The following is a 13,954-nucleotide window of genomic DNA, read 5'->3' as shown; positions in this document are numbered from 1 at the left end:
TGACACTCAGAATAACAACACCATTCTCAACCTCCCGTTTTCCGGAGATTTTTACGTGTACGACATCATCTACGATTCAAATTCCATCTTTCTATACGACCCTCGAGATTGCCTCCCACAACGCCTCATGAACTTGAGTCTCTCTTCTTCCCCATTTTCAGCCATAAAATACGAAAACTACACATTTTACAGCTGCCCTATAAATGTAACCGACGAGTTATTTTCCAATGGTTTTCAGCCAATAGATTGCCTTAAAAACTTTGTGAGTTCTACTGTTGCTAGTTCTACAGTGTCTGCCGGAGAGATGAAGCGAGTTTACGGCTGCAGCATAATTGCTACAGTCGAGATACCGGTCGAATACGATGGTCAGTTTGATGGTTTCGGTATTTATAGCAATCTAAGGTTGAAATGGGAAGCCGCTTTTTGCAAAGATTGTCAAGAAAATTATGACCCTGATCAAGAAACAGGTGCAACATTTTTCTCAAATAAATTTTGTCGATTTTATTACAGTTTCAAGAAATATCTTATAAATCTAATTCATGACAGACAAACCTCGGAGCAAATGGTGGGCGTTCATTGGATCGACCGCCTTCTTGCAATCGGCTCTTGTGTTAGGCCCTTTTTTGGGTGTACCAATTTTTGCATGCTTCATGGCAATAGCAGCCAGAAAACAGGTTAATGGAAGAGCAGCCGCCGCCGCCACCACCACGGAGGAGGTTGCTATGCAGCCACGAACCACCACAACCGCAGCTGGTTCGCCACCACAAACTACCGGCGGAGCTATGACATGCTCCGATGATAAGAACTACCCTTGGTCCCACACAATTTCGACGTTTCTTGAAACTTGTGACAATGGTGTCAATAGTTCTTGCATAATTTGCTTTGAAGAATACAACCCTCAAGACAAAATCAGGACCATTGATTTGTGCCAACACCATTTCCATGCTTACTGCATCGATCAGTGGTTTCAGAAGAACAGCAGTTGTCCAGTTTGTAGGACTTTCATCTAGGATGTATAATTGTAATGATTAATTTTTATAAATGTTACTATTATTATTATTAATTTATTAGTGTTCTTGGAGAGGAACTAGAAAGGTGCAAGTGCGCATGAATCGAAATACTTGTAATAATCAATAAACGAGTCGTTTTCGTGTGGTTCCTGATATCCTACTAGTTTTTCGTCCCATGTAACTTGTCTTCTATGTAGAAACTTAGGATCAGCAGACCATTAATTTGTCTTTAGTCTTGTCCTAAAACATGATTCAACTGCCTAATCTTATCTTACAAAATAAATTTCTTACAGCATAAATAAAAATACATACCTGCCGGCCTGTCCCGATTCTTCCTCCACTCAAGAAACGAAGAAAATGAAAGCCAAAATCGTGCAGATTCTTCTCTTTCTCTTCTTCGTTTTCCCGGTAATAATCCAGTCCAAGAAATCATGTCCAATATCTACTTGTGGAATAGGCACTTTTCTTTCCATTAAGTACCCTTTCAAATTACAAAAAGACCAACCACCAAATAACTGTCAAGATTATATCAATCTGAGATGCAACGAAAAGGGCCAAGCCATAATAAACATTCCTTCTTCCGGTGATTTTATCGTAACCGACATAGACTATTACTCTCGGAAAATCCGTCTATCCGATCCTGGAAATTGTCTCCCTAGAAGATTTATGACGAACTTCTCTCTGTACCCTTTGGAGGCCTTTCGATACGAGGATTACACGTATTACACGTGTCCCAGAAATCGTATTATACGCGAATTTAGTGAGATTTACTGCCTAAGCAACTCCACAAACGCTACTATAGCCACAAGTGGATATCCTCCAGGGGTTATAGAAGGAATGTACGGATGCAAGACAATTGTTAGCTCGAAGATCCCACTTCCGATGACGAGTCAATACGATGATTTGGGTACTTTCGGTTATATTCAGCTGACTTGGGATGTCTCTGGTTGTAAAGATTGCGAAGATTATTACAGTACTGAAAAACCAGGTGAATTTTGTCATTCTTGATTTTAGCTGTTTGTAAGAATTGCTTTTTTAGAAAAAATAAACGAAAGGACAAATCGATTCCACAGGTGATTCCAAGAGTAAATGGGCCAAATTTTTTGGATCCTCCCTCTTCATTCCCTCGGCTGTTGTACTAGCACTATTTTTCGGAATAGCCACATTGCTGCGATTGATGAAACTCGTAGCAGGCAGAGCTAACTCCGACATCGCTACAGCCAATAATAACCCTACAACAGATGCCACCGGAACGCAATTCTCCGCCACTAACACCACCCTAGCATCACCACAGACCACCGGAGGTGCCAATAGGACTGAGAATTCTTCCGAGGTCAAGAAATGTACAGAGTTAGTGGTTCTTAGTGAAAGCCAAGGAACATCGATTCCTAGTGGTGCGCCTTGCTCAATATGCCTTGAAGAATACCGCGGTAAAGATAGAGTTCGGTTCTTGGTTCAATGCGGTCACTGTTTTCATGCTGAATGTATCGATCAGTGGCTACAGAAAAATACTACTTGTCCAGTCTGTAGAAGTTCTCTTTCTAAACACTAGGAGTATGTGTATATGTGCATATATATATACACATAAATATATATATTTTTTACTTAAAAGAGAAGGAAAAAGAATTGTACTTGTTCAATCTTGTTTTAATATTCTGCTACATCATTTTCAGATTCTTATATTAAGGATAGTTGTACAAGCTACAATATTGTTGAACAGTCCATTATTGCATGCATCTCCCCGAAACCAATTAGTTGACTTTCGAAACTTATATAAAAATCGGAAAGCATATTTTTATTCTCCAATCTAAACCAAGGGGCATAGGCAATTAGAAATATGGCTATTCCTAATTTCTTCATTTTCATTTTCCTTCTCCTCTCTATAGTGCATGCTCAGAACAACTATTGTTCAACTTCCTACTGTAATAACGTGGCCATACAGTTTCCGTTCTGGCGACAAGATCGGCAATTGCCCTCAAACTGTCAACCAACTGGATTCAACCTAAGTTGCAATGGTCAGAACAAAGCAATCTTAAACATTCCTCGTGCTGGAGATTTTTATGTAAGTTATATCAACTACTATCTTAGAAGAATTACGCTCAGCGATCCTGATAATTGCCTCCCGAGGAAATATTTGAGCTCGAGTCTTTCATATTTTCCATTCATGGCAATTTCCAATCAGAATTATACCTTTATCAGCTGTCCTAAAGGACTGGGTAGTAGCGATATCTATATTGTTCATTGCCTCAGCAACGATACCACCGATGTCTTGGTTATAAAGAATGAGGCAGCTGTAGCGATATTCCCCGAGTGCAAGAAAATGGTCACGGTACGAGTACCAGTTTCATCGTACGAGTACTCGTTTCCAGTCAATTTTGATCTAAGATGGGATGACTCTGCAACTGGTAAGGATCTTTCACTAATTGCAACCGGTCAGTTGAGATTAAAAGTATTTGTTGATTTCATTGGATCAAAGAATTCTTGATGATGACAGCACAAATGCGATCAACTACGAATATATTAATGAGGAATGCTAATATATTCAGCAAGAGCAATATAATAAACACATTTGACAAAGCCAATGTCAACTAAACTATATATTAGCATACTGACACGGTCAACCAAGGATATTTACCAAAAGATACTTATGCTCTATTTCTAAAATAAAATTTGCAGGTGCAGAAAACAAAAGACCTGTTTCTAGAATCTTTGCCTTGGCATTCGTCATATCATCCATGGTTATTCCGGTAGTGATAATCGGCATAGCATGCTGCATATGCATGATGAGACGCAACAACCTTCAGGATAGTGGCTCGAACCAAACTTCTGGAGTAACTGGTTTATCAAACACAGTGACAACAGGGCTGGGCATATCGACAATCGAAACCTACAAAAAAATCACAATTGGCGAAAGTCGTCGGATTGAAGGGCCTAATGGTATAACCTGCGCAATATGCCTGGCAGATTATGTTCCGCAGGACACGATAAGGGTCATGCCTGAATGCCAACATTGTTTCCATGTCGAATGTATAGATCAGTGGTTAGGAATCAAGGCTAAGTGTCCAATCTGCAGGGCCTCACAGGCTTAATATTGCATTTTATACTTTCCGGGCTTCGTTTGATTTCCCAAGAGTGTTCATGTAATTCTATGATCTTTCTAGAAGGTACAACGACCTGTTTAGTTACTTTGATGTATTTATTTAGACCTGAAAGTATAATTCAGTTAATCTGTATAAAATAAATAAATAAATGCATAGCATCTCTTGGAAAGCACGAGACGTGTTCTTACCTTTAGTGTAGAGCTGCAATACAAGTGGCCTTCTTGCCACCACCTCGTAATGTGTAAACGATAAAAAAAAATAACTATAAAAGATCAAAAGAAAATCAACAAGACAACATTCAACTTAAACTGTACAAGCAATACAGAAAACTTATGCTACAGCTAATATGTCTTGACAACAGATGCCACTGGAACGCAATTCTCCACCACACACTGACACATACCACCCTAGCACCACCACGGACCACCAGATATTTACCTACATCCGGAGTATACGTATACATGTGTGTGTGTGTATAATATACATATATGCTAACTTAAAAAGAGAAGGAAAAAAAGATCATACTTGTTCAACCTTCTTTTAATATTCTGCTACAACATTTTCAGATAATTGTCTTAAGGTAGATTTGTTCAAGAAAACAAAAGCAGGAGACTTGTACAAGCTACAATCGTAGGCCATTGCATCTCCATGAAAGCTATTAATTAGTTGACTTTGGAAGCTTATATAAAACTTGAAACATATATTTTTCTTCTCCAATCTAAACTGAGGGGCTAAGGCAATATGGCTATTCATAACCTCTTCTTTTTCCTTTTCCTCTCTATAGTGCACGCTCAAAACAGTTGTCCACCTTCCTACTGTAACAACAATATCCAGGCCATAAGGTACCCCTTCTGGTTACAAGGTCGGCAACTGCCCTCAAACTGTCAACCAATCGGGTTTAACCTAAGTTGCAATGGCCAGAAAAAACTCATCTTAAACATTCCCTATTATGGAGATTTTTATGTAAGTTCTATCTACTACCATCTTAGAATAGTTACACTCAGTGATCCCGACAATTGCCTCCCAAAGAAACTCTTGAGCTCGAATCTTTCATACTATCCATTCATGGCTGTTTCCTATCAGATTTACACCTTTATCAGCTGTCCTAAAGGGCTGCGTTCTAATTATGTCGTGGATTGCCTCAGCAACACTACCACAGATATCTTGGCTTTAAAGTATGGAGCATCGAATTTTCCCAAGTGCAAGAAAAATGTCACGTTAGCACTCCCGGTTTCATCTTATTTTCTTGACGACCGATTTCCAGTCGAGTTCGATATAACATGGAATGACCCTGATATAGGTAAAAATCTTTGTTTCACATACCATTTATCGTAATCATAATTCATGAGGCTGTTGGTGGACTTTCTAAAGTAGTTCTTTACTTTAATTGGATCAAAGTATTCTTGATGATGACAGCACAAATGCTGAAGAATGCTAATATATTCAGTAAGAGCAATATAATAAACACATTTGACAAAGCCAGTGTTAACTAAACTTTATATAATCATACTCACAAGGTCAACAAATGATACTTCTGCTCTATTTCCAACTTCCTTCTCAAATATGGTAGTCAGAGACTAAAGATATGTGTGATTTTTTTATTTTTCTTAAATAACTTCTATCAAGATTAATGAGCAAAATCTCATAATATATCTTGGTGGGGGAGGATATAAATATTCAAGAAGATCCACAGAATCGAGAGTTCCACACTGACATAGATAATAATGAATTAGCTAATACCATCCTTCCTTCATTGCTAAAATAATATTTGCAGGTGAAAATAAAGTAACTGTTTCTGGAAAGGGTCACTCGTCATTTAAAATAGCAGCCTCGGTTGTAGTGATAGTGATAATATGCATATCGTGCTGCATATGCATGATGAGACGCAACAACTTTCCTGACAGTGGTTCAGACCAAACTTCCAGAACAGCTGGTTCATCAAACACGGCGACAGCAGGGCTATCCACCATTGAAACCTACAAAAAGATCACAATTGGTGAAAGTCGTCGGGTTGAAGGACCGAACGGTGTAACCTGCGCAATATGCCTTGCAGATTATGTTCCAAAGGACACAATAATGTTCCTACCTGAATGCCAACATTGTTTCCATGCCGATTGTATCCATCAGTGGCTAAGCATCAAGGCTAAGTGTCCAATCTGCCGGACCCCACAAGCTTAATACTTCATTTCACACTTTCCAGACTTCGTTTGATTTTCTCTCCACCGATTGCAGTTCCAGTGTTCATATCAGTCTTCATGGAATTCTCCCCATCAATCTAGATTTTCTGTCGAGGAGACATTTGCTTTGTTAGATTTCCCAAGAGTGTTCATGTAATTCTATGATCTTTCTAGAAGGTATAACGATCTGTTTAGTTACTTTTATGGAATAGTAGTTGCATGTATCAACCTGAATGCATAATTTAGTTAATCTGTATAGTTGGATCTAAGCCAATATAAAAACATTAAACCAAAATTAGCAAGATGCCATTCAACTTAAACTGTACAAGTAACACAACAACTTATGATACTGTGAATACATACTGTCAACACTTGAGAGGATTCTCGTATATCGTAGTGCATCAAATGATTCAGCAGATTAACTAAAAATGACGAAGCGCATTTTCTAGAGTGGCATAAATAACACCCTATTTCACGTATCGTTCACTTTGCTCAAAAGAATATGCCGAGTTTGTAGAATCTCTGTCTAATTACTAAAATTATTACTTAGTAATTTTGCTACAACATTTCCAGATTCTTATGTGAGGATAGATTTGTCCAAGAAAAGAAACAGCAGAAGGAGACTTGTACAAACTACAATCTTGTTGACCAGGCCATTGCATCTCCCTGAAACCTATTAGTTGACTTTGGAAATTAGTATAAAACTTGAAGCATATTTTTCTCTTCTCCAATTTAAAGTAAGGAGCAGTGGCATATGGCCATTCAAAAAAATTTCGTTTCCTTTTCCTCTCTCTAGTGCACGCCCAGAACAACTGTCTACGTTCCTCCTGTGGCGGAAATGGCTTGGCCATACAGTTCCCCTTCTGGTTACAAGGTAAGCAACCCCAAACTTGTGGACTTAGTGGGTTTAATTTAAGTTGCATTGGCGAGAAAAATGCAATCCCAAACATCCCTTATTCTGGAAAAATTTATGTAAGTTCTATACACTACGACATTGAACGCGTTGTCCTCAGTGATCCCGATAATTGCATCCCAAGGAGACTATTGAGCTTGAATCTTTCATCTTCTCCATTCAGAGCTGTTTCCTATCGGACTTACATCTTCCTTAGCTGTCCAAAAGGTTCGATTAATTCTAGATATGTCGTGAATTGCCTCAGCGACACAACCACAGATATGGCGGCTATAAATTACGAAGCAGGTCAGACGATACCTACCAAGTGCTAGCAACTTTTCACATCAACACTTCCAATTTCATCTCCTTACGGGCTTCCAGAGTTCCAGTCAATCTCGAGCTAACATGGAACACCTCTGCCATTGGTAAGAATCTTTACTAGTTTCCGTTTAGCAAATTTTTTATCCATTATGTTACTTTAATTGAATCAAAGAATTCTATGAATATATGATGAAGATTATGTTTATCTGTAACAGCAATATAATAAGCATAATTGACAAAGATAATGTCAACTAAACTTTGTATAATCAATCATACTGCATGGTCAGCTAAGAATACTTCTGCTCTATTTCCACCATTCGTTTAAAAACGCGTGATTGTTTTCCTTCTTTTTTTTTTCTTTGACTTCGGTTAAGATTAATGTGCAAAATATCATAATAAATCTTGGTTGACGTAAAGCTTTTTACTAGCTAATACAATCCTTCCATACTAAACTAAAATTTGCAGGTACAGAAAATAAACGACCTGTTTCTAGAACCGTTGCCTTGTCATTTGTCATAGCATCCATGGTTACTCCGGTAGTGATAATCATCATATCATGCTGCATATGCATGATGAGACGCAACAACCTCCAGGACAGTGGTTCAAACCAAACTTCCGGAATAGCTAGTTTATCAGACATAGTGACACCAGGGCTGGGCATATCCACAATCACAACCTACAAAAAGATCACAATTGGTGAAAGTCGTCGGATTGAAGGACCTAATGATATAACCTGCGCAATATGCCTCGTAGATTATGTTCCGCAGGATACAATAAGGGTCATGCCTGAATGCCAACATTGTTTCCATGTCGAATGTATAGATCAGTGGTTAGGCATCAGGGCTAAGTGTCCAATCTGCAGGGCCTCACAGGCTTAATATTGCATGCTTCATTTGGTATTCTCTCCATCGATTGCAGTTCTAGTGTTCATATCATTCTTCATGGGATTGTCCCCATCAATCTAGATTGCCCCTCAGGAGACGATCTGTATAGTTACTTTGATGTATAAATAATTGCTTATTTAGACCTGAATTTATAATTCAGTTCATCTGTATAGTTGGAACTGAAAAATAAATAAATAAATGCATAGCATCTCTTGGAAAGCACGAGACCTGCTCTTAACTTTAGTGTCGAGCTGCAATACAAGTGGCCTTCTAGCCACCACCTTGTAAAGTGTAAGCGGAAAAAATAACTATAAAAGATCAAAACAAAATCAACAAGACAACATTCAACTTAAACTATACAAGCAATACAGAAACTTATGGTACGGCGAATATGCCTTGTCAACAACACGACAACAGATGCCACTGGAACGCAATTCTCCACCACACACTGACACATACCACCCTAGCACCACCACGGACAACCAGATATTTACCTACATCCGGAGTATATGTATACATGTGTGTGTGTATATGTATATATATATATATATATATATATATATATATATATCTGCTAACTTAAAAGAGAAGGAAAAATGATCATACTTGTTCAATCTTCTTTTAATATTCTGCGACCACATTTTCAGATAATTGTCTTGAGGTAGATTTGTTCAAGATAAGAGCAGAAGGATACTTGTACAAGCTACAATCGTAAGCCATTGCATCTCCCTGAAAGCTATTAATTAGTTGACTTTTGAAGCTTATATAAAACTTGAAACATATATTTTTCTTCTCCAATCTAAACTAAGGGGGGGAGGCAATATGGCCATTCATAACCTCTTCTTTTTCCTTTTCCTCTCTATAGTGCATGCTCAGAACAACTATTGTCCAACTTCCTACTGTCATACCCTGGCCATACAGTTTCCGTTCTGGTTACAAGGTCGGCAACTGCCCTCAAACTGTCAACCAATTGGGTTTAACCTAAGTTGCAATGGCCAGAAAAAAACAATCTTAAACATTCCTAATTATGGAGATTTTTATGTAAGTTATATCTACTCCTATATTAGAAGAGTTACACTCAGTGATCCCGACAATTGTCTCCCAAGGAAACTCTTGAGCTCGAATCTTTCATATTCTCCATTCATGGCTGTTTCCAATCAGACTTACACATTTTTCAGCTGTCCTAAAGGCCTGGGTTCTAGTTATGTCGTGGATTGCCTCAGCAACACTACCACAGATATCTTGGCTTTAAACTATGTAGCATCGACATTTCCCAAGTGCAAGAAAAATGTCACTTTAGCACTCCCTGTTTCATATTCTTTTATTGGGTACGGATTTCCAGTCGATTTCGATCTAACATGGAATGATCTAACACGGAATGACCCTGGTATAGGTAAGAATCTTTGTTTCACATACCATTTATCGTGATCATGATTCATGAGGCTTTTGGTGGACTTTCTAAAGTAGTTCTTACTTAAATTGGATCAAAGTATTCTTGATGATGACAGCACAAATGCAGAATACGGATTAACTACGAACATATGCTGAAGAATGCTTATCTATTCAGTAAGATCAATATAATAAACACATTTGACAAAGCCAATGTTAACTAAACTTTATATAATCATACTGACATGGTCAACAAATGATACTTCTGCTTTATTTCCAAGTTCCTTCTCAAATATGACAGTCAGACACTAAAGACATGTGTGATTTTTTTTTTGTTCTTTAATAACTTCTTTGAAAATTAATGAGCAAAATCTCATAACATATCTTGGTGGGGGAGGATATAAATATTCAAGAAGATACACAGAATCGAGAGTTCCACACTGGCATAGATAATAATGAATTAGCTAATACCATCCTTCATTGCTAAAATAATATTTGCAGGTGCAGAAAATAAAGGAACTGTTTCTAGAAACAGTCATCCCTCGTCATTTAAAATAGCAACCTCGGTTGTACTGGTAGTGATAATAGGCATATCGTGCTGCATATGCATGATGAGACGCAACAACTTTCCCGGCAGTGGCTCAAACCAAACTTCCGGGGTAGCTGGTTCATCAAACACGGTCACACAGGGGCTATCCATCATTGAAACCCACAAAAAGATCACAATTGGTGAAAGTCGTCGAGTTGAAGGACCGAATGGTGTAACCTGCGCAATATGCCTAGCAGATTATGTTCCAAAGGACACAATAATGTTCCTACCTGAATGCCAACATTGTTTCCATGCCGATTGTATAGATCAGTGGCTAAGCATCAAGGCTAAGTGTCCAATCTGCAGGACCCCACAGGCTTAATACTTCATTTCGCACTTTGCAGACTTCATTTGATACTCTCTCCATCGATTGCAGTACCAGTGTTCATATCAGTCTTCATGGGATCTTCCCCATCAATCTAGATTTCCTGTCGAGGAGACATTTGCTTTGTTAGATTTCACAAGAGTGTTCATGTAATTCTATGATCTTTCTAGAAGGTATAACGATCTGTTTAATTACTTTCATGGAATAGTAGTTGCCTGTCTCAACCTGAATGCATAATTTAGTTAAGGGTAAAAAGCAGCTTGCCCCCTAAACAAAGGGCTATTTTGCACTTTGCCCCCAAACAAAAAAAATTGCACGTTTTTAACTGAACTCTATAATTCGTTGCACGGTGCTCCCCTAAAGGAATTTTCAGATAATGTTGGCCGGGATATTAAACATGTGCGTCGCACGCGACACTTGCAGGGGTAAAATTCACCCATTCACTTACATTCTATATATTAAATATAAATTATAAATTAATTATTAAAAAATATCAAAAATCAAAAAGAAAATTCTCATCTTCTTCCCCACAAACCTCTCAAACCCATTCCGAGAGCATTAACGAATGGAGCAATTAGACTTCATCTCCACCCATAACAAGATCTTCAATCAATACTCTGCACGGATAATCTCCCTCTTTTCTGCTCAAGCAATCTCGCTCCATTTTTAAGTGAAAAAATTTTCAACGGAGAGAGAAAGAGAGTTTCGAGTCAGCTGGAGATTAAATGGCAGAGGGGAAAGGGTGAACGCAAAATAGGGGAAAATTGTCTGCAGAAGAAAATAAATTAATTCGCCAAATTATACCGATTTCGACGGCTGCGTGAAATTAGTACGCTTAATTACAAGGGAGCTCCCGATTTACCTAGCCAATTCGATCAAAAAGTTTGAGGCTGGAGGGGCAGAAAACGGCGGCAATCGAAATTTTGCAGCAATTCGATTGGGTGATAATCCTCGGAGGAAATTTGGACAGCATTGACGCATTCTACAAAGGATTCAAAATGTGCGAAGAATTAAGGGTTCATGTAAATTAATTTACAGGGCAAACTGCTTTTTACTCTTTAGTTAAACTGTATAGTTGGATCTAAGCCAATAAAAAAAGATTAAACCAAAATTAGCAAGATGACATTCAACTTAAACTGTACATATAACACAACAACTTGTGATATTGTCAATACGTATTGTCAACACTTGTACAAACTACAATTCTGTTGAACAGGCCATTGCATCTCCCTGAAACATATTAGTTGACTTTGGAAGCTTATATAAGACTTGAAACATGTATTTTTTTTCTCCAATCTAAACTGAGGGGCGGAGGCAATAATATGGCTATTCATAACCTCTTCTTTTTTCTTTTTCTCTCTCTAGTGCATGCTCAAAACGTTCGTCCAACTTCCTACTGTAACAACAATAGCCTGGCCATAACATTCCCCTTCTGGTTACAAGGTCAACAACTCTCCAAAAACTGCCAACCAGTTGGGTTTAACCTAAGTTGCAATAGCCAGAAAAAAGCAATCTTAAACATTCCCTATTATGGAGATTTTTATGTAAGTTATATCTACTACTATATTAGAAGAGTTACACTCAGTGATCCCGACAATTGCCTCCCAAGGAAAATCTTGAGCTCGAGTCTTTCATATTCTCCATTCATGGCTGTTTCTTATCAGACTTACACCTTTATCAGCTGTCCTAAAAGCCTGCGTAGTTCTAGTTATGTCGTGGATTGCCTCAGCAACATAACCACAGATATCTTGGCTTTAAACTACCGAGCATCGAATTTTCCCAAGTGCAAGGAAGTTATCGCGTTAAACCTCCCGGTTTCATCTTCTCTTCTTGACTACAAATTTCCACTCGATTTCGATCTAACATGGAATGACCCTGGTATAGGTAAGAATCTTTGTTCCACATGCCATTTATCGTGATCATGATTCATAAGGCTTTTGGTGGACTTTCTAAAGTACTTCTTTACTTTAATTAGATCAAAGTATTCTTGATGATGACAGCACAAATGCAGAATACGGATTAACTACGAATATATGCTGAAGAATGCTTATCTATTCAGTAAGATCAATATAATAAACACATTTGAAAAGGCCAATGTTAACTAAACCTTATATAATCATACTGACATGGTCAACAAATGATACTTCTGCTCTATTTCCAACTTCCTTCTCTAATATGGTAGTCAGAGACTAAAGACATGTGTGATTTTTTCTTCTTTAATAACTTCTATCAAGATTAATGTGTAAACTCTCATAATATATCTTGGCGGATGTACACCTTTCACTATAAAGTTGGTGGTTGAAGGGGCTACAACAAACAAGGAGGATATAAGTATTCAAGAAGATATACACAATCTCAAGCGCTCCACATTGACATAGATAATAATGAATTAGCTAATACCATCCTTCATTGCTAAATAAAATTTGCAGGTGGAGAAAATAAAGGACATCTTTCTAGAAACATTACCTGGGCAGTTGTCCTGGTTGTACCAGTAGTGATAGTAGGCATATCGTGCTGCATATGCATGATGGGACGCAACAACCCTCGGGACAGTGGTTCAAACCAAACTTTCGGAATAGCTGGTTTATCAAACATGATGACACCAGGTCTATCCACCATTGAAACCCACAAAAAGATCACAGTTGGTGAAAGTCGTCGGGTTGAAGGACCGAATGGTGTAACCTGCGCAATATGCCTAACAGATTATGTTCCAAAAGACACAATAATGTTCCTACCTGAATGCCAACATTGTTTCCATGCCGATTGTATAGAACAGTGGCTAAGCATCAAGGCTAAGTGTCCAATCTGCAGGACCTCACAGGCTTAATACTTTCATTTTACACTTTCCGGACTTCGTTTGATTTTCTCCCCCATCAATTGCAGTTCCAGTGTGCATATCATTATTCACGGGATTCTCCCCATCAATCGAGATTTCCCCTCGAGGAGACATTTGCTTTGTTAGATTTCCCAAGAGTGTTCATGTAATTCTATGATCTTTCTAGAAGGTATAACGATCTGTTTAATTACTTTCATGGAATAGTAGTTGCCTGTCTCAACCTGAATGCATAATTTAGTTAATCTGTATAGTTGGATCTAAGTCAATAAAAAAAAAGTTAAACCAACATTAAACCTGAATATTGTACATCATATTGCTTTTCAAAAGCTTCAGCAGATTAACTAGAAATATGACGTACATTTGTCTAGAACGGCATAAATTGTAGGTGTTTTCAGAAGAAATCAGAAATAGGCACTCTATTCACATATGG

General features: G+C 38.0%; 5 protein-coding genes across 5 annotated transcripts; all 5 read left to right on the top strand.

Moving 5' to 3' along the window:
* LOC105964008 (putative RING-H2 finger protein ATL21A) lies at positions 1 to 2,621 on the top strand. Its single transcript, XM_088815072.1, has 4 exons — positions 1 to 467; positions 547 to 1,009; positions 1,304 to 1,998; positions 2,084 to 2,621. The coding sequence occupies exons 1-4, from the start codon at positions 128 to 130 to the stop codon at positions 2,560 to 2,562; spliced, it is 1,977 nt and encodes a 658-aa protein (XP_088671198.1). The 5' UTR covers positions 1 to 127; the 3' UTR covers positions 2,563 to 2,621.
* Positions 2,622 to 2,739: 118 nt separating this feature from the next.
* On the top strand, positions 2,740 to 4,283 carry LOC105964007 (putative RING-H2 finger protein ATL21A). Its single transcript, XM_088814808.1, has 2 exons — positions 2,740 to 3,415; positions 3,687 to 4,283. Exons 1-2 carry the CDS (start codon positions 2,848 to 2,850, stop codon positions 4,097 to 4,099), a joined length of 981 nt encoding a protein of 326 aa, XP_088670934.1. The 5' UTR covers positions 2,740 to 2,847; the 3' UTR covers positions 4,100 to 4,283.
* An 893-nt stretch (positions 4,284 to 5,176) lies between these two features.
* On the top strand, positions 5,177 to 8,381 carry LOC148772503 (putative RING-H2 finger protein ATL21A). Its single transcript, XM_088815071.1, has 5 exons — positions 5,177 to 5,411; positions 5,886 to 6,107; positions 7,031 to 7,511; positions 7,717 to 7,747; positions 7,930 to 8,381. Exons 1-5 carry the CDS (start codon positions 5,177 to 5,179, stop codon positions 8,377 to 8,379), a joined length of 1,419 nt encoding a protein of 472 aa, XP_088671197.1. The 3' UTR covers positions 8,380 to 8,381.
* Positions 8,382 to 8,802: 421 nt separating this feature from the next.
* On the top strand, positions 8,803 to 10,757 carry LOC148772502 (putative RING-H2 finger protein ATL21A). The gene is made up of 4 exons (XM_088815070.1): positions 8,803 to 8,896; positions 9,033 to 9,096; positions 9,453 to 9,693; positions 10,239 to 10,757. The coding sequence occupies exons 1-4, from the start codon at positions 8,803 to 8,805 to the stop codon at positions 10,683 to 10,685; spliced, it is 846 nt and encodes a 281-aa protein (XP_088671196.1). The 3' UTR covers positions 10,686 to 10,757.
* A 1,577-nt stretch (positions 10,758 to 12,334) lies between these two features.
* LOC148772501 (putative RING-H2 finger protein ATL21B) lies at positions 12,335 to 13,515 on the top strand. Its single transcript, XM_088815069.1, has 2 exons — positions 12,335 to 12,572; positions 13,118 to 13,515. The coding sequence occupies exons 1-2, from the start codon at positions 12,335 to 12,337 to the stop codon at positions 13,513 to 13,515; spliced, it is 636 nt and encodes a 211-aa protein (XP_088671195.1).
* The last annotated feature ends 439 nt before the right edge of the window (positions 13,516 to 13,954 follow it).

The sequence above is a fragment of the Erythranthe guttata genome, chromosome 2, assembly GCF_056151865.1.
Source record: "Erythranthe guttata isolate IM_541 chromosome 2, IM_541, whole genome shotgun sequence".
NCBI lineage: Eukaryota > Viridiplantae > Streptophyta > Magnoliopsida > Lamiales > Phrymaceae > Erythranthe > Erythranthe guttata.
This window is presented reverse-complemented; position numbering and strand designations above follow the sequence as displayed.

What these genes read in the sequence shown, in the direction of transcription:
- LOC148772503 (XM_088815071.1), top strand. Translation starts at nt 5,177, where the DNA reads ATGGCTGTTTCCTATCAGATTTACACCTTTATCAGCTGTCCTAAAGGG. An exon ending in ATGGAATGACCCTGATATAG is followed by an intron (nt 5,412 to 5,885) that starts GTAAAAATCTTT and finishes TAATATTTGCAG; the next exon opens with GTGAAAATAAAGTAACTGTT. An exon ending in GCATAATTGACAAAGATAAT is followed by an intron (nt 7,748 to 7,929) that starts GTCAACTAAACT and finishes GCTTTTTACTAG; the next exon opens with CTAATACAATCCTTCCATAC.
- LOC148772501 (XM_088815069.1), top strand. Translation starts at nt 12,335, where the DNA reads ATGGCTGTTTCTTATCAGACTTACACCTTTATCAGCTGTCCTAAAAGC. An exon ending in ATGGAATGACCCTGGTATAG is followed by an intron (nt 12,573 to 13,117) that starts GTAAGAATCTTT and finishes TAAAATTTGCAG; the next exon opens with GTGGAGAAAATAAAGGACAT.
- LOC105964008 (XM_088815072.1), top strand. Translation starts at nt 128, where the DNA reads ATGAACTTGAGTCTCTCTTCTTCCCCATTTTCAGCCATAAAATACGAA. An exon ending in TGACCCTGATCAAGAAACAG is followed by an intron (nt 468 to 546) that starts GTGCAACATTTT and finishes AATTCATGACAG; the next exon opens with ACAAACCTCGGAGCAAATGG. An exon ending in GTTTGTAGGACTTTCATCTA is followed by an intron (nt 1,010 to 1,303) that starts GGATGTATAATT and finishes AATTTCTTACAG; the next exon opens with CATAAATAAAAATACATACC.
- LOC105964007 (XM_088814808.1), top strand. Translation starts at nt 2,848, where the DNA reads ATGGCTATTCCTAATTTCTTCATTTTCATTTTCCTTCTCCTCTCTATA. An exon ending in ATGGGATGACTCTGCAACTG is followed by an intron (nt 3,416 to 3,686) that starts GTAAGGATCTTT and finishes TAAAATTTGCAG; the next exon opens with GTGCAGAAAACAAAAGACCT.
- LOC148772502 (XM_088815070.1), top strand. Translation starts at nt 8,803, where the DNA reads ATGCCACTGGAACGCAATTCTCCACCACACACTGACACATACCACCCT. An exon ending in TACTTGTACAAGCTACAATC is followed by an intron (nt 9,097 to 9,452) that starts GTAAGCCATTGC and finishes CTCCTATATTAG; the next exon opens with AAGAGTTACACTCAGTGATC. An exon ending in ATGTCACTTTAGCACTCCCT is followed by an intron (nt 9,694 to 10,238) that starts GTTTCATATTCT and finishes ATAATGAATTAG; the next exon opens with CTAATACCATCCTTCATTGC.